Source organism: Arachis duranensis, chromosome 6 (assembly GCF_000817695.3).
Source record: "Arachis duranensis cultivar V14167 chromosome 6, aradu.V14167.gnm2.J7QH, whole genome shotgun sequence".
Lineage (NCBI taxonomy): Eukaryota > Viridiplantae > Streptophyta > Magnoliopsida > Fabales > Fabaceae > Arachis > Arachis duranensis.
In genome coordinates, this window is record NC_029777.3 from 83,161,935 (window position 1) to 83,185,357 (window position 23,423).

The 23,423-nt window shown below is 33.2% G+C and overlaps 2 protein-coding genes across 2 annotated transcripts; both read right to left on the reverse strand.

Annotated features, from left to right (window-relative positions):
* Positions 1 to 16,792: 16,792 nt before the first annotated feature.
* LOC107494315 (uncharacterized) lies at positions 16,793 to 18,399 on the reverse strand. The gene is made up of 2 exons (XM_016115374.1): positions 18,303 to 18,399; positions 16,793 to 17,718 (listed from the first exon to the last, which is right to left on the reverse strand). The coding sequence occupies exons 1-2, from the start codon at positions 18,397 to 18,399 to the stop codon at positions 16,793 to 16,795; spliced, it is 1,023 nt and encodes a 340-aa protein (XP_015970860.1).
* Positions 18,400 to 18,516: 117 nt separating this feature from the next.
* On the reverse strand, positions 18,517 to 22,737 carry LOC107494314 (glutathione S-transferase T3-like). Its single transcript, XM_016115373.1, has 3 exons — positions 22,534 to 22,737; positions 22,189 to 22,267; positions 18,517 to 19,082 (listed from the first exon to the last, which is right to left on the reverse strand). Exons 1-3 carry the CDS (start codon positions 22,735 to 22,737, stop codon positions 18,517 to 18,519), a joined length of 849 nt encoding a protein of 282 aa, XP_015970859.1.
* Positions 22,738 to 23,423: the final 686 nt, after the last annotated feature.

The window sequence follows — 23,423 nt, forward strand, 5'->3', positions numbered from 1 at the left end:
CGAAACAGAAAAAAAAAAAAGAGAAAAAAGTGAATAATCAAATTTGTGGCAAGAGAAAAAAGGGAAGAGATTTAAAATACGTCAAACATTTGAAAATTCATGTTTCAGAATATGAAAAATCATGATATGAGCAAATGTGAATCAAGCAAATTGAAGTAAAAATGAAGATTGAGAGAAGAGGGATGAACTTCTCATTTCACAAATTAAAAATGAACAACTGAACTCTCATAAAGCTGGATCTTGAAGCTTATGTGTGTGCTCCACAAGCAATCTCAGCAATACACTTAATTAACAATTTCTAACAGACTATTATATTTATGAAAACTCCAACTAACTCTAACTAACTTGTCTTAACTAGTCATAACAGAATAGAGTTAAAAGTTCTAAAAACCCATAAATAACAGTGCTACCGCTGTATTGAAATATAAGCTAAGTTACACCCTCCATTAAGTTTGGATGGTAAAAGTTCAGCAATCCAAGCTTGATGTTGGTAGAGAAGGGCCCAAGAGACAATGCCTTGATGAGAAAATTTGCAAGCTGCTCTTTTGAGGTCACTGGCATAAAATGAATCAGACTCAAAAGTAACTTTTTTCTAACAATATGATAATCAACTTCGATATATTTTGTTTTTTCCTGAAAGATGGGATTGATAGAAATATGAATTATTGATTGATTATTACAGAAGATTATGATTGGTTGTTGGAGTGAAAAACCAATGAAGGACATCAGAAAAGACAACCAACGAGCTTCACATGTTGCAGCAGCAAAAGCTCTATATTCTACTTCAGTAGAAGACCTTATAATAGTGGTTTTTGTTTCTTACTTTTTCAACTTATCAATGAGGTACCAAGTATGAAGTAGTAGCTAGAAATAGTTTTTTTTGTGTCTACACATGTCGCCCAATCAGCATCTGCAAAGTCAGAGATATGCATAGATAAATAAGAAGGAAAGAATAAACTAATACTGAGATTGCCCTTTAAGTATTTAAGAATTTTGAACATAGCCTGCAAGTGGACAAAGATAGCACAGTCTAAGAACTAACTTAGTTGACCTACTGCATAGGAGAGATAAGGTCTTGTGTTGGTAAGGTAAAGCAGGCGACGAATGAGCTCCCTATACACAATGTAATCAAAGAGTGCAGTGCCAAATTCCTTAGTTAACTTCTGAGTGTAATTGGTGTGCAAACTGGTTTGCAGTCAAGATAGCCAAAGTCCTTAAGCAAGTCCATGGCATACTTCCTTTGGTAAATGTGAACTCCAGCCTTTGACCATGCAACCTCCATCCCTAAAGAGTACTTGAGATCCCCTGAGATTTTGAACTTTTAATGTAAGATTGATTTGATGGAATTGATTTCATCTAAATTATCACCTGTGAGTACAAGATCATCAACATAAACCAGAATCGCAGTGAATTCCTGTTGTCTTCTCTTGATGAAAAGAGAGTGATCATTCACACATTAAACATATCCTGCCTCACACAAGGTTTATGACAGCTTGATGTTCCACTGCCTGCTGACTTGCTTCAAGCCATATAGTGATTTTTGTAACTTGCACACAAGGCATGTCCTTGCCACTTCCAAGCCTGGTGGTATCTTTATATAGACCTTTTTATCAAGAGATTTTCATGGAAAAAGCTGTATTTACATCTAACTGTTTTAGATGCCAATTTCTTGCTGCTACTATTGCCAATGTAAATCTCAGTATGATGATTAGTCTAACTTTGCACTTATGTGAATCCTTTTGTAACTAAACATGCCTTGTGCCTCTCAATTGAACCATCAGGATTAAATTTTACTCGAAAGACCTACTTGTAACCTACAACCTTCTTATCAATTGAGAGTTCAGTTAAAAACCAAGTTTGATTTTGATTAAGAGCTTGCAATTCTACTTGAATAGCCTCCTCATAAGTGCTAGGTTCTGAGTTATGTAAAATGGTTAGGGATAGGGATTTGTAGTTCAAATTCAATTTGTCATATGATAATTGTGATGAGAAAGGATACTTAATGGTGGAATCACTAGTGTGGGATGTCCTTGTAGTCATGCAGTGATAATCTTGTAAATAGGTGAGGTCTTTTTACTCTTGTTGACTTTCTAATAACTTGATCATGTTAAAAATGTGATTATAGTTGATATGGTGTTTTGTGTGCTTGTGGTGTGAGTGATGAATGTTGTTGGTCGAGTTTAGTGACACAATCCTCAATAATTGGATTAAATTGAGGGCTTTCTAATTCTATGCCCTGGAACGAATTAGTGACATTTTTCAAACTTAAACTTGAATTTAGTGCAATGTTGAGATTGTTTTCTGAAATTAAAATTAAAGGTGTTTTTGTATTTGTTGTTGTGTGATGGTGATTATAAGCTTGTGAGCCATAATTGAAAGTGTCATAAAATTTAGATGAACGAATGTTTGAGGGCAATGGAGCTTCATTTTGTTGTACATAATTTGAAAATGGAAACTCTTTTTCATAAAACATAACATATCTTGAAACAAAAATTTGTTTTGTGTGAAGATCAATCAATCTAAAACTTGTGGTGCCATTGAAAAGAGCAAAACCGTCGGCTAAGAATTTCTTCTCGGTTAGAGGAAATAACTTCTTTGCAAGTATAGTTCCCAACCGACAAGTAATGCTCAATCAAAGTTTTAATGTTGGTTATCACAAGTACAAACCCCAATGAAAATTAACCGAAGTATTCAAATCTCGAGTCGTCTCACAAGAAATTGCAATGAAGTGATCAATTATTGGCTATGAAGGAACAAAGGGGTTTGATTTGGTAAAAGGGCAAGAAAATAAAGCAAGCAACTAAAGAAAGCAATTAATAAAGAGAGACATTCATGGCAAGGATTGAGAATATAGGCCTTCTATCCCAGTCACTAATCATAACAATAATTATCAAGAGCTTATCCTATTTAGTCATCTCCAACAATGGAAGAAGGTATAATGTTATCTTCACACGAGAGAAAGTCAAATAAGACTAGTTAATCTCAATCCAAAAGTCCTAATCAAGTTACTAATTGAATTAGCAAAAGATTAGCATTAATGGAAACAATATTAACTAACAACTCTAGATCACCAACATAAGTTGGGTATTCATGACTCAATATTGCCTAATTTCTCTTTCCAAGCCAAGAATGCTAAAAAATCTACTCTAACATCCAACCAAGCAATTTGACAAACACTTGGAAGGCATAAAAGGAAAGAATAATAAATTGCAAGAAAGAATAAAATCTACAACTACCCAATTGTAAGGAAATAACAATAGCAACTCAATTAAACAAGAAACATGAAACATAAAATTGCATTAAAGAAAATCTAAAATCCAATAAGGGTTTATAAACATAAAAAGAGGCAAAATAAAGGAAATAGCAAGAGAAACTAAGAGAATTAAAGTACAAGAACAAGAAATTGTAAAGAAAACAAGATAAGAATAAGAAATTAAACCTAGATCAAAGATGAAAAGTAACCTAAGAACCCTAATTCTAGAGAGAAGAGGGAGCTTCTCTCTCTAGAAAACTAACCTACATGATGCTAACCTAAAACTAATTGCTCCCCTTTTGTCCAATCTTCAATTATGCATGAATTAGCCTCAAGAATCAGTTGGATTTGGGCCTGGGAAGTTCAGAAATCGCCCCCAGCATTTTTACTTTAATGAGGTCACGTGCATGTTGTAACACGTACGCAAGAGCCACGCGTACGCATCGTCTGGCATTTTCCTTGTCACGTGTACGCGTCATGTCACGCGTACGCATCGCCTTCGATGATGCATCTCTTTACGCGTACGCGTCTGTCACGCGTGCGCGTCGCTCTAAGCACTCCAAATCTTTATTTTCCCATGAATTCTCCACTTTGCATGCTTTTCTCTTCACTTCTTCCATCCAATAATTTCCTTATGAATCTGAAATCACTCAACAAACATATCAAGGCATCGAATGAGATTAAGGTGAATTAAATTTAGCTATTTTAAGGCTTAAAAAGCATGTTTTCACACTTAAGCACAAATTTAGGGAGAATCACAAAACCATGCTATTTCATTGAATAAATGTGAGAAAAGTTGATAAAATTTCCTAAATTAAGCACAAGATAAACCACAAAATTGGGGTTTATCAGCCATTTTTAAAACCTAAAAAGGCACACTTTCTAGATCAGGGGTCTAATTTTGATCTGGAATGTGTTTGGGTGGAAGTAAAGGCTAAGCATCCAAACACTTTTGGACTTGGAAGATCTGGTAGTTTGTCATGAAGGAGTTTATAAAGGCTGATATCTTTTAAAGTGGTGTTAGGAAGTCTATTTATTAGGTGTACAATATGAGCAACTACAAATTACCAAAAATAATGAGGAATATTTGATTCACAAAGCAGTGCTCTAGTTACTCCCAATATATGTTTTCTTTCTACGATGCCATTTTCATTATAAGAAATACGCTGAATACCGTCAAATTTTTCGTTGGATTTAGCATCGGACATTAGTGTCGACTTTACTGACAAATTTATTGATGGTTTTAGTATGTAATTCGTTAGGTCAAATCGTTACCAACAGATTTTCATTTTCGACGGTAAATTTGCCGGTAATAACTGGCGGAAAAATGGAAAAAATAGGTGCGAAATGAAATGTGGGATTTACCGAAAGATTTTTGGTAACCCACAATATGTTACCAACGAATTTATTTGCTGGTTAATCTGATGGTAACGAGCCCTAATTTAAGTTAATTTATCATCTGTGACTCCACTGCCGCGGCGCTCCACCAACAATGGTTGTCGCTGCCACTGCATCTTCCTCCCATGAGTTGTTCTTCCTCTGTTCGAAACTCGGGTTCCATGGTGACTCTTTTTTTGTTTATGTTAATTTAGGATTTAGTTTTATGTTAATTTAGGATTTAGAATTTGGTTATTATATGCTAATTGCATGCCTTAGAAAAATGGAATTTTAATTAGGGTAGAGATTTCATGTTTAGTGTTGGGTGGGTTTAGGCCATTAAAGATAAATTCCCTTGTTAAAGCCTAAATAATTAATAATTAGTATTTTTTATGTGATTATATCAAATATTATTTCAGCTATTAAGTTTAATTTACTTGCTTATGATATTTGAAGATATAAAATTAATATTATATAAATCGTATCAATTATACATTGTAACTAAATCATCATATGTTGTCTATGCTAGTACTTGTGTCTTAGAATTTATGAAATGTAATACCTTCTATGAATTAATGAGAACGTAAAGGATTAGTTCTAATTGAGTATTCATTATGTTAATCTATATGAATGCATAGGAATTATGAAACTATTATAAATAAATAAGAAGTAATATATTATGAAGTCATTATTTGGTGAAATTTCTTAGCGTAACTCAAACAAAAATGTTGTCGTTTAAATGTATAAACAAGTTAATATATTCTGCTGGAAATGTTGTGAATTTAACTGAGTTTTGACTGATGCTATGGATTGAGGTTGGTTGGATTTGTGGAAACCGTAAAGGTAGATATTTGTCCAATTTTAGAGAAGGATATGTCAAAATTTTTTGAAATCATATAGACAGTGAAGGATTTGTGTAGTATATATGCTGATTAGTGTTAATAATATATTCTCTTTTCAGACATGACGATAGGTATTAGAGGTAGATTGAGTGGGTCTCGTGGTCGTGGTAGAGGAAGGGTTTCCACCCGATTCCCAGAGACTACTTAGTCATCACCCTCTACCTCAACTACCCCATTAACTCCTGTGACGTCACAGGCGGGTTTAACAGACCAGCAGTTCAACATGGTCCCAAATCCAAATTACGTGGCTCCTTCTACTACACCCCCTCCTCCCTTTACAGCTCTAGCGACAGAGCCCGCCGTGGGTGATTCCTTTAATGCGTCCTAGCCAGATGCCCCTCCACAATCACCCATCATACGGATGAGGATTTAGCTTGATGGCATACAGGCATGAGTACATACTATTTTAATGTCTTTTATCTGCAATCTATTTTGAATTTGTTAAGTTTTATGTGTTTTTATATGTTTGCTAATCTTAAGTTTTCTACTGATAGGTTTACACCAAACAACAATGCATGTACACAGGAGATCTTTAATGCGATAAAGTCTATGTACGATAACCAATGGCTGAGCTGTACAAAGATCTCTGTTGAGTCCAAAGAAAAATGGTTTCAGAAGTGGGTGGTAAAAACCCAATGTCATTGTATTAACTGTATTTTATTTCGACTATTACTTTCTGCATGAGAAATTTATATGGGATTGGAAACATGATATCTTGATCAGGAAAATCTATGACCACCGGATAGCTAGGCGACTTTAGTAGATGATGTAGGACGTTTGTCAGAGGTGTGACTACCTCACAATTTGGCTTCGTCTAGATCTTAAGAAGAAAATGGACATCCATTTTTGTACTGATGAGGGGTTTAAGCATTGTCATCTAACGAACAGAGGTCTTCACTGAGGTCATTGAAGTATCCGATGGATCGACGACTTTCATGAAAATGAAGAGCAAGCTGGTATGTAGTTTATTTTCTAATCTTTGTTAATTATTACTTGAATTCATGGTTACTTAATTTATTTTCTTAGTTGGTTTCAAAACATGTAGTCTAAATCATTGGATCGTGAGGCAATACTGGCAGAGTTCTTAAAGTATACCCATCTATTGAAGGTCAACAAGGAGACAGTTGCTGATGAGCGGTCTGCGACTCATTATGTGAGTTTCAATTAATTCTAACTTTGAAATTTATTCGGTTTAAAGTCAATTAACTGGCATCCTAATCTCAACGTGTGCTACACATGAGGACTACACACAGAGATTAGAGGCCGCAACACAATAATCTTAACCGCCTAGTGAGGACAATCCAGGCTCCAATTCTTTAGTGGTAGATCCTGATAGGGTTTAGCATGAGACTACCTCTGAGCCCTACAAGAATCACGTCTTCGGGTTGGGATAGCTCTTTGCCAGCGGCTTCCGTACCTCTGCATTGGCAGCTTCATTTGCCTCTGCCTCTGGCGCCAGCCCTACCAATCCTGAAGAAGTTGTCGACTTAAGGAGGAAGGTGCAGAAGCTCACACAGGAGCTTTACCAACAAGCTCATCAGTTTGAGCAGAGCTACAATAAGCTTCTTGCATATGTGGGAGACATTGTTGCTTACAGCTCAGAGCTGACGGAGAAAATGGAATGGCTAAAGCGTTTGCGAGAGCAGATGGAGGTGTACAACGAGTAGATGCGCCTTGGAGGTAGTAGCGCTGCTGGTACCAACGACAACACTGCTGGCGGGGCACCAACATCAGCACCTACTCCGCCGCTTCAGCAGGGGGAAGACGACGACGACGACAACAACGACGATAATTGGGATCTGTAAGGTTTAGGTATTTAATTTATTTTATACCTATTTCATTGTATTCTACTTCTTTGAATTTTTATTATATTCATACTATTGATATTTAATAAAATTATTTGTTAATTTCTGGTAATTTTGAATTTATGCTTGAATTTTATAAACAAAAATTTTAATTTGACTACTGATTGTGCACAAAAAAAGAAAGAAAGAAACAACTACTGTGGGATTTACCGGCAAAAAAATCTGACAATAATTGGGCGCTACAAAACATAATATGGCGCCAAAGTTACCGTCGAATTTTTTCGACGGTAATCAACCACTTAGTTTTGTCGTATTAATTAAAAAAACTAACGCAAAATCTGTTGGTAATTAGCGTCAGGCGAAATAATCCTCTGATAAAAATTTTTCGATGCCGTTTATACCGTCAAAGTCAATCCAACGATATATCCAATGGTAAACTAATTACCGGTGGATTCATTTGATAAATATGCTGGTAATTTACGGTAATCAGCGCATTTCTTGTAGTGTTTGCTCTGGTGTTTCAATACATGATGCTTAATATACGATTCCACTTGAAGCAAAATAGCATTTAAGAAGAAATTCTGGTCCATTGTCAGTCCTTATGCACTTTACTTGTTTGTTAAACTGAAGTTTAGCAAAATTGACCAAGTTTGAAATTAAGTGAGACACTTCTGATTTCGCTTTCATGAAGAAAATTCAATTGTATCTACTTTTTCCATCTACCACTATTAAAAATATTTGTGTCCTTCAGTAGATGGTATGGAAAATAGACTCCAAATATCCATGTAAATCAAATAAAAATATTCTTTTATTTCTAAAGAGCTGTACTTGAAAGACAATTTCTTATGCTTTGCCAAGTGACAGGCGTCACAAGGCATTTTATTTATAGTGTAGTCTATGAAAGCATAATCCCTTTTGAGAATACCTAGTCTATGCCAAGGTAAATGTCCTAACATATAATGCCAAATGTTTTTATGCTGTGATGTGATTCACTACTACGAAAGACAATTCTTTGTTTCAAACTGGTTGCTTATGCGTGGTATATAAGCAATCCCCACACCTAGCTATACCAATCTTCTTCAATGTTGACTGATCCCGAATCTCACAATTTTTATCATTGATTAACAGTTGACATTTTAAATTTGAGGTCAATTTTGATACAAAAATTAGCTTAAAATCCAAAATTTGGTATGTATAAAACATTTGTGAGAAAAAATTTCTTTGAGAACACAACGGTACCAATAACACTACTGACCGTGTTGGTTCTATCTTGTAATTTTACAATAATAGGTGCAATTTGTTAAAAGTCTTGAAAATCATTTAAGCTAAAAGTCATATGATCAGTTGTACCTAAGTCAATGACCCAAAATACTTATTTTGGTGTGATAAGATTCATAATTCTTGTATTGAAATGTATAGGAATTGTTTTACCTTTGGATGGAAATTAAATTGATTGAGGTGTCAGAACCTGAATTGCACTTTGATTTGGTTGCTGCACATTCTTTCCTTTAATGAGATCTAGTAACGCTGATTTTTGCTCTATGGTAAAATCAGACCTGAATGCATTGCTGTTCTTTTGATGGTAATTGGGCCAGAGCTACTTCTCATTGAGTTCTTCATCATTCGCTTCAGTGAATACATGGTTAATGGAGGAATTGTATTCCTGCTATCTTTGTCTTAAATATAGGGGGTAACCATGCTTTTTGTAACAAATTTCTTCAATGTGTCCTTGCTTGCTGCAGAAGAAACACATCATCTTTACTCCTCTTCCCTTACTAGCTTGGGATACTCATCCACGTCCCTTTCCTCTACCTCTCATGGCTCAAAATTCTTGGTATTATTGAGGAACACTTTCATTTGCTACATTCAACAGAAATCTTGAATCTCCAATGTTGAACTGCCACTCTTGTTGAGTGCACATTGAAAATACCTGATTCACATTAGGTACTGGAGTCATCAGTATGATTTGGGATCGCACGATTAAGTGCTGATCATTTAGCCCTCTTAAGAGCCTTATCACTTGATCTTCATCTCAAAATTTCCTCATCTTTGACTAGCCACATGAACATGCATCTGATCAGTTTACATACTTAGGGATAATTATAAAATTGTTGAGTTCTTCCCACAGCTATTTCAACTTAGAAAAATAGGCCGTCATATTTAGATCACATTATTTGGCAGCAAATAACTCTTTTTGGAGCTTAGTAACTCTAAATCTGTCTCCATCCCTCCATAGATCAACAGCAACATTGTTCCACAGTACACTTCCTAAAATCTCAGGGCCAATGAAAGATTTATCCAAGAAACGATAAATGTATTACATCTCTCCCATGCCTCAAATTTTGGACTATCCTCCTCAAGCTTACTGATTGTTCCATCAATGAACTTCATTTTATTCTTAGATTTTAGAGCCAAGAACATAGAATGATTCTAATTACCACAGTTACTAGGAGTAAGGATTACTGTGGTAATTGGAGCACCTAGATTTTCTCCAGGATGAATGAAGTAAGGACTTGCAGGATCCTACATCAGATTCACATTGTTCTTCACAATTTGTGATTGCAAATTCACAAGTTGATTCGGAAGGCTCGCTAATGCACTTACATCCATTTGTATTACATTGTTTTGATTGTGTGAGCTATTTTCTGAAGTCTTGATTGATTATCAATGAATCTTAAAGCAAAGATTCATAACTTTCTCTTTTAATCTTGTTGATTGTAACACTATCACTTTCACCGATTTAGTTTAGTGAAGTGGATCAGCTCTTATCAGACTTTGTTATATGAGTTTAAGAGAAAAGGGAAAAATTAAGATGAAGATGAAGTAGAAAACAGAAGAAGGTTGAATTAAGAGAAAGGTTGTGAAGAAAAATTAAGAAGAAAATTAACCTTGATCATTTGCTCTCCACACTCACTGCACCATGTGAAAAATCATGATTTGAGCAAACCTGAATTAAGCAATTTGAAGTGAAGAATGAAGATTAAGAGAAGAAGGATGAACTTCTCATTTCGCAAATTGAAACATGAACAACTGAACTCTTATGAAGCCAGGGGTTGGAGCTTATATATGTGCCGCAAAAGCAATCTCAGCCACACACTTAATTAACAACTACTAACAGACTATTCTACTTATGGAAACTTCAACTAACTGTAACTAACTTGTCCTAACTAGTCATAATAGAACATAATTGAAAGTTCTAGAAGCTAACTAACTTTTACACGTGCATAAATAACAGTGCAACTGCTGTATTGAAATATAAGCTAGGTTACATAGAACATAAAAAAAGACTTATAATCTAATAGTAATGAATGAACTATTAGTGTCGAATAGAAAAAATCCAATAATAATATATTTCCATCGAAGATTTTTTTTCATGGATATAGTTCAACGTAAATTATATAATTGTCGAATTTGTATACAAAATCCAATAGTAAATAACGAATTTTCTTGCATTTAAAGGAAAAAACAAATTTTTAATAAGAGAGTGAGAAATTTAAAACCTATATTTCAAACTTCAATTCCAAAAATTATTATATTTAAATGTCTAAAATTATTATGACAAAACATTAAAAACTAAAATTTCAAATTTAGCAACACACAAATTCAAGGTTACTCCAATTCCAAAATCATTACCAACCACTAGCCAAATTTTGGAACATCCAAAAATTTATATGTTCGATAATATCCAAAATGATATTTTAAAACATCTAAAAGTATAAAAATAAAACATGTGCCAAAATTGCAATTATTTAAAAGATATATTCATTTCTGCAATCTAGTATATTTGTAAAAAGAAAGAAGAATTTACAACCATCACTGGCAGTGTTACAAACACGAAGAAAATACCATAGGATAGTGCAAACCAAATCCTAAACCTAGAACCTGACCCTGCTGTCAAATTTTTGGTGAACCAAACAATAATAAAGGAATGGAAAGGCAGCGTGGTGAATGAATCATGGAGTGGGGAAGGCAGTGATAATAGAGAAGAAGACAACGGTGACAACAACAATAACAATAACAACAAAATCAGAATATGTGCTTTCACATTTCTTGAGTTCAGTTCAATCAAACAACGACTTCATTCATGACAGACATAGTCATAAGCTTTATACTCGCTAAAAAGGATTCACATTTCTGTCAGTTAAGTGATTCAAAGAACCCTCGTGTTACAAACTATGACGCATAGACAGACATAGACACGGAATACTGACATGACACGACATGAAATATACGAATAAACTAATTTCGATTTTTCGTAAGATACGGAGACACGACATGTGTATAAAATATATATATTTCAGATAAATTGTACTAATATCTTAATATTTCACAGATATCAAAGTATAAACTAATATTTTTAAATATTATCAATATAATATATAGATCAAGAATAAAGTTGGACATGCTGATATGTGATGGTATTTGAATGTGTCCAAGCATGTCTAAAAAAATGTTTTGAATTTTTTATTAGGGTTAACCACCAAAAACACTCTCGAATTATTCAAAGGTTGACAATAATAATCCCCATTTTTATTATCGATAAAAATAACCTTTAACAATTTAAAAATGTGCACGAAATACCCATCAGTCAAGAGAGATATACTCAGTTGACGACCCTTACATCTTACATTACCCCACTATAGCCCCAAAGCCCACCCCACCTAAATCATTACCTACATCCACACCCTTGCCACCATAAACCCTCTCACTCCCATCCGAAACCCATCCTATAACCTCCACCCATCTTGCTGCCACGGGCATTAAGATGTTATTCGTATGATTCTTAAATTCTGTCATATCTCTGAATTATGTGTTTTTTGTTTTACTTATGCGATGATTTGGTTAATTTTTCCTTTTTGATTTAACAGTAGTTTTTTAACGTGGTTGTCTTATTTATTATTTGTATAAAAATCAAATTGTAATGTAACTAGATATACATACAATTTTACTATTTATATTTTTTAGTTGTTATATTTTTTTGTTCGTGTTCTTTTTGGTCAAATACAATTTCGGTGTCCAATTTTATCGTATGCATTAATTTAGAGAGTTTGATGATGGAATAAAATATTTCAATTAAAAATGAATCTTAAAATTATTAAAAGAGTACCAAAACAGTATAAAAAAAAGTACATGTTTATCTTTGATAAAATAGCTCTACCTAATTTTAGAAAATAAAAAATACTAACTATGATCGATTGGAATAATAACTAATTTAATTACTTATTATTTAATTACTCACTATTAATTTATGGCAACGTTAATGAACAGAATCCTAACTTTTAAAATTCAGAATATTAGTTTTACACCTATATTTTATTAATTTAATAAAAAATTAAATTAAAATTAATTTCATGAAAATTTATTTTTTAACTATATACAAAGTTTTTATTCTTTTTCAATCCAAAGGTATTAAATTCTTAAATTTTAAGTTTATCTATTTTAATTTGTAGTGATGCCATTTTTTTAAATTTAACGAGTCAAAATTCTAAATTCTAACTAGTATCATAGTATGTGAAATTTTAGAAATATAGTTTAAAGTTATAAATTTTACAACTTGATATTTTTTATTAAAATTAAATTTTACTCTGAATTAAAATGTTATAGTTACTTCACTGAACAAAATTCAAATTAAAATCTATAATAAGATGAATGAAAGTTTTAGCGGCAATGTTAAGCGCAACTTTTATTTAGTAGCCCACTCACCCAATTTTAACAATAACTCCCTCCCACTATTCCCCAAATCCCCTATTTGTAAGCTCCTGCAATTGATTCAAGTTTGATAACATGCGGCCAACCCCTTTTGCTAATAACATTCTCTTCAATTTCTCCAAATCGTAATTTCTTAGCTCCTGCACATCCGTTTTGTTTAATCCGTTTCTGTTTAAATTTTGGGTACGATCACACTGGACGCTTTGTGGAAGAGCAGGGAACCATGATTTGCAGTTCGAGTACCGTCAATTCGAGTCGCCGAAGAAGCAGGCAAAATCGGTGGAATCTAATTCTACCAGCAAACCCAAATCGCGAAGAAGACTTAAAAGAACCCTAAGTTGCTCCATTGCACCACCCTCACCCTTATTCTCTCTAGAGGTAGTTCTTTGAATCTTGCCTTTCTAAAACACTGTAATACGAGTCTCCTGGTCGACTTAAATTTCCTCTTCATGGTCGATATTTGAGCAACTATTTTGATAGTATGCTTATTAACTATTTTTCCCAATATTCCTTACGTTAAAACTTGATCTGCATGTATCAATGCTGAAACTTTGGCTCTTGTCGGTGCTGGAATCCCCATGTATGATCTTATAACTTCAATGCTGGATACCTTAATCGCACCCCTTTGCTTGGTATGCATCTATTTTACTTGACTTTTCAATTGGCTAAATTCAAGTTTGTATTTTTTTTAAACTACTCAACTTTTGATTTAACTTTGTGGTTTTATAATTATTGAAACTTGTATGAATATAGATAGATTTAAACTATGTAGAAGAGAGTGCTAGAGACCCTGATGTTACCGTTGGAATTCTGCCACCAAAATTGGATAGTGACATTTCTTCAAGTTATTTTTCATGAGATCATTTTGTTTTTTATTTTTTTTTTTAGTCAACAATGAAAATTAATTTTAGACCTTTCTTTTTTGTTATTCAAATATGCATTCTTTCTTTTGTTGCTGGCTGTAGATAGATTCTAAATTACCAATTGACATTTTGAAAAATGTTATGCAACTGACAATTGAAGACTGCAAAGTAGCTGCAAATTACATCTGAGAAGTAAATATTGTACCTTAATTTTTCAAATCATCTTCGAAGGAGTAAAATCATGGACTATTAATTTCTTAGCTTAATTTCTCATCTCTATCTTACTTAGCAGATTTTATTGGAGCACACAAAGCAACTAGAGTATCAACAGGATGTATAATTCAGTGGCTAAAGTTATGTGTCTTTTTTGCTATTTACCTGAAAATATTTTTGCATGTGGATTATCTGTGTAACAAGAAATGCAGAGTTTGATAAATTTATTGTCTTAGTACTTTCAAGCTTTCAGTTTTCTGTATTATTTTAGCCAAATTTGATATTTATTTTGTAATAATTTTATTTGGATATTTTTTTAACATTAATTTCAAGCTTTAAGTATTTGTTAATTGTATATTTTTATACTATGAATAATACGTATAGGAATGTGATTATTTTTTTTAATATTATATGATGTAATTTTATATTAAGGAGAATTTTTATTTTGATATTTTTTTAATTTAACTTTTATCGTTAGCCACAGAAAAAAGTGTAGCGAAAAAGCTCGACTTGGTCAATTTTGTCACGGGTAAAGTGTGGCAGAAATAATTATTTTGTTGTGCATCCTTTTATTTTGCCACGAAAAAAAGTGTGTCTAAACGTGTCAAAATTGTAGCTAACAAAATGTCTCTACGGGTGTTAAAACCGTGGCTATTGGAATAAAAAGAGTGGCTAATTAAAAACGCGTCGCCCTCTTTAACTACGGTTGTTCATTTGTTGCGAAAATGTAATTGCTACAGTTTTGTTGGAGTTTAACCACAGATTTTTCCGTGGCTAAACCCCTTATTTTTGGTAGTGACTATCACTCCTTTCTCATCGTCACCTCTTTGTAAATTATTATTATTAGCATTTGAATAATTCAGAGTGTTTTTAGTGGTTAACCCTTCTTATTAACAAACAGTTAGACATAACAAATATATATGTCAAATGAGTGTTGAATGCATGGATGGAGCCTTATTAGGAAGAAGGGGACATCCCTCCCCCCTAAATTCTTTTTATTATATGTAATTCTCAATTTAACTCCTCTAAAATTTTTATTTTAATCTCCCTTTATTTGTGAAATAATTATCATCCTTCTTCTAAAATTCAATCTAGCTTTATCCTTAATCGAATGAGAATTGTGTTAAAAATATATTTGACACATGAATAAGACAATTAAACAAAGTGTCTATGCTTCATAAATTATTTGCAAATGAGATTCTAAATATGATAAATAAGAAAGAAAAATTTTCATATTCCGAAAAAGTAAAAGTGTGCATACACGTAGCTTGAGTGAGGTTGTATCCTTCGATGCCGTTGAAGATAAAGGAGGTGGCTAGTAACATTGTTTTGCAAGACGGTACAATGGTAAAAAGGGAGAGAGAAAAAAGGAAAAAAGAGAAGATGTCCTAAAGAATGAATAATGATCGATGAAAGAGAGGAAAGTAATTTCTTAGAAAATAAAAGATCAAAAATTACTTAAAAATTATTTAAAAAATAGTTGGTCTTCTATACTTTTTCAAAATAAATAGCCATGATTAATTTATTTATCCACTTATTGAAAGAAAATACAATAATAATATTATTTCAACTATTCAAAAGTAGACAAGCAACTTTTTCGAAAATAACAAAAATGTGAATTCCACTTATTTTTCCTTAACTTTTATTTTCTTTTCTTTCCTATATATCTAAAAAAGTTATAAATATTTTCGTAAATTAGAAACAAATTTTTTTGTTAATTGCAAATATTTGTTAATATATACTAATTTGAAGCTGATGATATAATAGATAAAGGACGTACTTTATGGATGTCGAAAAACAGAAAATTTCGTAGAGAAGACAATAAAAATAACAAACGAAGAATGAAGCAAGGAGATTTGGTAGAGAGAAAAGTTGAAAGTGACAAACTGAGAGGCCCCAGGGATTTATATAGTATGGCGAATTTAATATGAAATTTACCTGGAGGTGCGGTGAACTCCATATAAATTATGAAGTTTGGCAGAGGTGCGGGCAAACTCTATGAAAATCATGGAGTTCGCCAGAAGTGCAGTGAGGTTGCCCTAAACTTAAAAAAAAAGAGCATATCTTAATATTTAAAGTTGGAATAATTTGATCTTGAAAATAATATTTTTTTAATTTATTTTAAAAAAAATCCTTATTTGGTTGGATAATATGTAGGTAATATAGTAAAAAAAAATTATGTATGTCACATCATTTTAATAAATAAATAGCTTCAGTTAGACCATCTCCAGTAGAGAACTCATCCTAATTCCTATTTATGGCCCACCTGTCATAAAAAGTAACTCCACATCAACTTTTGCATCATAAACAGTAAATAGGAACTCAAAGCATCTCTCTCTTCTCCATTAGGAGGAACTAACTTTAGTCCCTGTTATGGTCCCATTTAATTAATTAATTAAAATACTTAAAATTAATGTAACTAATTTTTTTCAATTATATAAATTAAATTTATAAATTTAAAATTAATTCACTAGAAAAACATAATTAAGCTCTATAGTTTACGACAAGCATTGTGAAATTGCTATATGTGTTCAATCAAGTCCTCTTTCAATTGTCTATATTGCTGCCTATTTTGAAGTTGGGCATTTCTTTGGAGAAATTGATAGTATGGTGCAAAATCTTCTTCTCCAAGCTGAGGTTGTGATAAGCCATTTTCGACATCATCATACACTAAGTCTTGAGCAAAATTTCTGCATAAATGTCTCTTTCATCCTCAACAATCATATTATGCAATATAATATAAGCTCTCATTATGTTGGCAAGCTTCTTCTTTTCCCAAAAGCGAGCTGGACCACGTATAATTGCAAAGTGTGCTTGCAACACTCCGAATGCTCGCTCCACATCTTTTCTTTGCCCTTCTTGGTATTGTGCAAATAACTTGCATTTTTCCCCTTGTGTCTTTGAGATTGATTTGACAAATGTGGCCCATTCAAGATAAATATCATCTACTAAATAGTATCCCAGAGTATAATTATTACCATTAATAGTATAATTTACCTCCGGAGCACGGTCATTTAGAATATCATCGAACACTGGAGAACGATCTAACACGTTGATATCGTTATTTGAACTAGAAACTCCAAAGAACGTATGCCATATCCAAAGGTCTGAAGATGCTACAACCTCAAGTACTATGGTTGCAACCCCACGATAACCACTCATGTACATACTTTTCCACACTTTTGGATAATTTTTCCATTGCCAATGCATGCAGTCAATGCTACCCAACATGCCAAGAAAGCCACGACCCTCCGCCATTTGTAGCAGGCGTCGTACGTCATTTGGATTTGGTTTTCGCAAGTATTCATCCTCGAACACCGAAATGACACCTTCAACAAATTTTTCCAAGCATTCAATTGTAGTGCTCTCGCCTATGCGCACATAATCATCAACAGCATTAGCTGCTACGCCATATGCTAACATCTGTATCGCAGTGGTACATTTTTTGAGTGGTGACAAGTCTCTTCTTCCAGTTGCATCAACCCTCTGTTGGAAATACGGATAGACATTTGAGTGAGCGTCTACTATCCGAAGGAACACATGCATTCTCATTCGAAATCTCTGTCGAAAAATGTCAGCATTATACACCAGTTCATCTGCAAAGTAATCTTAGAAAAGGCTATCATGTCCTGCTTCTCGATCTCTGTTGATCCATCTACGAGGAGTAGAGATAGAGCTTTTATTGATATCTTATTCTTCTGAATCTTCGAGTAAACACTCATCGATCTAATTATCTATGAGTGTGTTATCTTGCCATCTTCTTTTGCCATACAAAGCTTCATTAAACATATTATCAAAATTTTTAGCCATATCTAGAAATGTAATTTTTAGCTCTCTTTCTAGGTGAGAAACAAGAGTTGAAGTGGAGTTGCAGAGTCATTGATAGTTGATATTTATAAGTGTGTCTGCAATAAGTACCTACTCCTCAACGGCTAGTTTAACAACGGCTAGTTTTGTAACGGCTAGTTTTGCAATGGCTACTTAACGGCTAGTTTTGCAACGGACACTTTCATGAACAATAACGGTACAATAATATTGACTAATTTAAAATATTACATCAGAAATAAATAAAACAAACTACATTACATACCAGTAATATGCAATAAAAATAAGAACAAACTACATAACTCTACGAATACAAGGAACCATTAAGTAAACTACTTGGCGATTATTTTCTCACATGCAATCTCGTGAAGAGCTCGTCGTTTTTCACTCATTGTAGACGTGCCAGCATTAAGTATTTGCATATCCATTTCCCTTTTTCTTTCCTTGTCCATCATTTCCATTTTCTTTTCTTTTGCATTTATCTCCATTTCTTTAAAATACCTCTGAATTTGTAATTCTTGTTCTTTCATTGCCGCTTGAGCTTGTAATTCTTGTTCTTTCATTGCCGCTTAAATTTGTAACTCCTTCTCTTTGATTTCTATAATCTTTGCTCTATGTTCCCTCTCCTCTTCTCTTTCTTTTTCCCTATCCATTAGTTCCTTTTCTCTAACATTCTTAATATCTTTCATGAGAGATAATTTTTTAATAACCGATGATTTCTTTTTGCTAAAATCTTCAGACATTTGTGCTTTTTCCTTACCTTTTCGCTTGCTCTTCTTTGATCCTTGTGGGCAAACGGGAGAGTCCACACCGGGTTCGTCAGCCAACGGTGTTTCTAGGTTTGATGAGGATGAGTATGCTCCAGTTGCACTAACTTTGGTTCTTTTTGAGCCGCCACTCTGTGTAGGTAGTTGGTTTCTCCATTTTTGCTCCAACTGAAGCATGTTCCAATGCCTCTCAAAAGTGAATTTTTTACCATAATTTGTGGAATAAATTTTATAAGCCAACTCCTTTATATCATCAGCGTTCGAACCACTCTTAATATTTCGACTAGCTTGATCGTAGCAACCAGCAAATTGTGCAACAGCCTTGTTGATCTTATACCATTGTTTCTTACATGCAACTACATACCTCCCTTGTCATGTTGAAGCAAAATTCTACACATTAGCTTTGAATTCGACTCCAAAATATTTTTTCCTTTTGATCAGTACCAACTATAGAGTCAGTTGAAATATTTAACCATGCACTGATCAGCATCTTATCCTCTTTTCAATGCTAGTGTTGAATACTATCTTGCCTCTAATCTTCAATATCATCATCATTGAGGTCAATAGCTTCTAATCCACGAGGGTTGGCAAAATCTGAATATTACAAATTTTGACTAAATTGTATAGGAGTCTGAGAGGATGGGTTAGAAGAGCCACCCACACCAGATGAGTTATGTCTTGATGCACTGAATTGAGTTGGAAATGGCAAGGAAGTTGGAGTAACATTTCTGATAGAGGGGTTAAATATGGATGAAAATGAAAAATGTGTGTTTGTGAATTTTGATTTTGTGGTTGGAATATAGGAAATTGATTATTATAAGGAGTTTGAAAATTGAAATTAGAAAGTTATGGATTTGGATTTTGAAATATATTCGATAGTGTGAAGTTTTGATTGGGAACTTGAGAGTTAGAAGTTTGAGATTGCTGGGTATTTGAAATTTGAGAAAAGTTTTGGAAGTAATTGAAGAAAGAGTTGAGTTGGTTTAGATCCATTTTTTCGAACAAAAAATAATATTAGCAGAACTTTGATTTCGTAAACTTGGAAGAAGATGAAGAGCAGTAGAAGATGTGAGACTAGAAATATATCTAAGTGGTATATATAGAGTAACAAAATATTAATTTATTAATAATAACGGTAATATAGTAACGGCTAGTTTCTAACGGCTAATTTTACAACGGCTAGTTTTGCAACGGCTAATTTAATATAATAATATAAATAATATTCAATATTAATTATGACATAAATGATTAATATAAATTATTAACATAATATTCAATAATAATTTAATATAATTATTTATATTAATTATGATTTAAATAATTAATATATATAATTAATATAAATTATTAATTAAATAAAAATATAATTATTTAATATATTTAATTATTATAATTATTACTGAATTAATTATTATTTAATTATTTAATATAATAATTTAATTAATTAATATTTTATATAATTATTTATTTTTTAACTAGCCAAATGATAAGTGTGGATTGGATAACACGAGTCCCTATTTAAAAGAACTCCTCTTTTTTAAAATTAATGTAAAAATTACTTTCTTTTCACTTCAACGCTTAAATTCTTTTTTCCTTTCGACACATTAGTAACTGGCTCTAATTTTTCTCCCGTTGAAAATGCTGTTAGGATCGATTTTTTTTTCACTATTCCAAAGCTCTCTGATCTACTGCTCTAACAAATCACTCATAATATATAATAGTTTAAGTTATCCTTTAAATATAATAAATAATAATATATAATCACTACCACAAACAATTTGATATTAATAATAAATAATTAAACCAACAGTTGTTCAGAATCTGAAAAAATACTCATGAAATCTCTTATAAACAAAAAGCAAATGTCTGTCAAAACATAAATTAACAACAATTATTAGAAAATAAAACTAGAGTCAATCACGGATGCTACAAACTGCAGACAATTTTAATTTATATATGTTTCTGTTAAATGTCAGGCAATATTCGACATGCTTAAGGGTCCAGCTGCATATGAGTAATGCATTGATCATATGACGAAATACAAAATAAATAAAAAGAAATTAAGAGTTTTTTGTTTGTTTGCATTATTACATGTGATTTGGTTATATAGTCAAATATGGGATGCCCGTATATCAAGCACTCTTGAAATTAATAATTTAGCCCGCACATTTTTTTCCAAATAAAAACAAAACCCTTTTAACTAGTTTTTTGTATATTTTCTTGCCACTAGCACATTATAAAAATGTTTATATTGTGCTGCGTAGTTCAAGATTTATCGTTATATATTATTTTATATATTTTATAACAAACTATAAAAAATAATAATCCAAATCAGTCTCCAAAAATTAAAAAAAAAATTAATACATAGATTAATTTTCAACGTTTTTTTCTGTCAAACATAACAATTCTTCATCTAAAAAAATAAACTAAAATTATTATTATTATTATTATTATTATTATTATTATTATTATTATTATTATTAATTACACAATAATACTGTGAGTTAAGACTCATGTAATCCCTGAAGTTGCACTCGAGCCCCATAGTAGTCCCTGAACTTAAAAGTTACCCATATTCATCCCTGAAGTTGCACTCCAGGACTCAAACTTGTCCTTCCGGCAATTTCTGCCCACCTGGCACTACCGGAAAGCTGAGATGGCAGGCTTCGTGACACGTGGGCATTACAATGGCTAGCTGATGTGGCAGAGTAAACTGTTCGAAACCAATTTGGTCCCTCAAATCAAGTTAAAACCCTAATCCCCAATTTTGAAGCCCACAGCACTCTGTCTTCTCTTCTCTTTAGTTCTCTGTTCTTGTCTTCCCCATCTTTGAAGCCCGACTGTTATGGCAAGCGCGCGCAATGCAGCTGGGAGCTCGAACAACCCACGATCATTTGGAAGCATCATGAGAAGAATGAATAGAAACAGAGAATTGCGTTTGCCATGGCTGCGGGTCGAGACCAGTGCTGCGGTGGTCAGGGACGGATTCTAATCCAGGGAGACCATTATTGGGTTGCCCAAACTACAATGTAAGTATTATTGTTGTTGATTGCTGTATTTATGTATATAAAATTTGCTGACTGGATTTTCTTGGCTGTGCAGACTCTGGGTAAGAAATGGTGTGGATTGTTTTTGTGGTTTGATAAAGTTTTGGAAGAAGATGTCATAGCATGTGATGATAGACCAAGGCATTTAGTTGACAATGAAGAATGGAAGATGAAGATTGCTTGAAAATTTGGTAGATTAGAGGCTGAAATTAGGGTTCTAAAAATGGGGGAGGGGGATTTTGATGTTTGTGTTCATGCTACTGATTGTAGTTGGTGTTCTTATATTAAAGTTGGATAGACAACAGGGTCAACTGTATCTAGCAAAAAATAAATGACATGCATGCTATATGCATATGTTGTTCATGTACTTGTTCCTGTCCTTTTGTTTGAAAGAAATGCAAATTAAAGTGTTTGATTATATGCATACTTCTGTTCAATGAAATGGAAATGGACAGGGTCTGAATTACTCTTAATTCTGTAACACAGGACAAAATATAACCAAAAAGCTGACAAAACTCAATTCAAGAAAGTCATAATTCATATTGGTAATGTTTCATCCAAAAAAGGTATTATAGAAGTAAAACACCAAGTATATCAAAGTTGTTAACATTTTGACCTCATAAGTTTCAGATACTAAAATCCCCAACACTAAGACATCGTTTAAGAAAGCATACATGGTAAAAGACTTCAGCAAAATAGATACACAAAGACACCATGTGTCCCCTGTCCCTAAACATAATCATCCTAATCTTCATTTTTTGTGCCTGGGTGCCTTGAATCCAGAGGTGGACACAAACTTCATGAAATTTGCAAGCCTTGTAGCATTTTTCTGTGTTGCACCTTGCATAGGGTTAGGTGGGGGATTCCTTGCTGGTTGACAGCTTCCTGGTGGATTGCTACTCCCTGAAGTTGTTTTTTCATCATGCTTGGAGAACTTTCTTTTTAGAGGGACCACATCATGAACTTCGACAACCATGTTGGTTGGCCAGCCATGAACTTTGAACTTCTCATAGTCTGGATCACCAGATCACATCGGGACCCAACTTTTTTATTCCTTCACTTTTATAAAAAGCTGTCAGGCACTTGTTTTCGAGCACCAAAATAGTCCCTACACTTTTATAAGTGACATCAAACTAGTCCCTAAATTTATGTAAGTGACATCAGATTAGTCCCTAAACAACATTGTTACATACAAACAGGAGGACATTATGCAGCATGTATAACTACCATCAGCCCAGGAATAATTCAGCATATATAAACAGCAGTCTGTTGGATGCAATTGGATTTGGAACCATTTGCATAAAAGAAACAGGACCATCATGTCTGGAAACCACGTCACGTACATTGTTTGATTCATCAACATGCCAAACCTGGAAGCCAGAACGATAGCCTAGAAGAAGTACCTGCTGCAAGATTCCACCCTTGCTCTCCAACTTGTCAAATCCCGCCTAGATTACCTATGCGAATTTAGAATTGAAATCAGACATCACTGCTAGTAATAGATTGGAAATGTGAAAGGATAGAATAATCAATTATTGTCCACTAATAAAAAAGGAATAAACATTATTGATGTCACACAAGAAATCAAATCCAGCTGTGCTGAGAAAGTGTTACATCAAGAACATTATTTTGATGTAATTAAGGATAGTAGTTCTCTAGACA

Excerpts from the sequence above, each read along its gene's own strand:
- LOC107494315 (XM_016115374.1), bottom strand. The coding sequence starts at position 18,399 with ATGGACAAGGAAAGAAAAAGGGAAATGGATATGCAAATACTTAATGCT. Across the intron at positions 17,719-18,302 it reads AGCTCTTCACGAGATTGCAT|ATGAACTGGTGTATAATGCT; the intron begins GTGAGAAAATAA and ends ATTACTTTGCAG.
- LOC107494314 (XM_016115373.1), bottom strand. The coding sequence starts at position 22,737 with ATGGTTGTCGAAGTTCATGATGTGGTCCCTCTAAAAAGAAAGTTCTCC. Across the intron at positions 22,268-22,533 it reads TGTCCACCTCTGGATTCAAG|CTTTTTGGTTATATTTTGTC; the intron begins GCACCCAGGCAC and ends GAGTTTTGTCAG. Across the intron at positions 19,083-22,188 it reads TTCCATTTCATTGAACAGAA|GGAGGTATGTAGTTGCATGT; the intron begins GTATGCATATAA and ends CAACATGACAAG.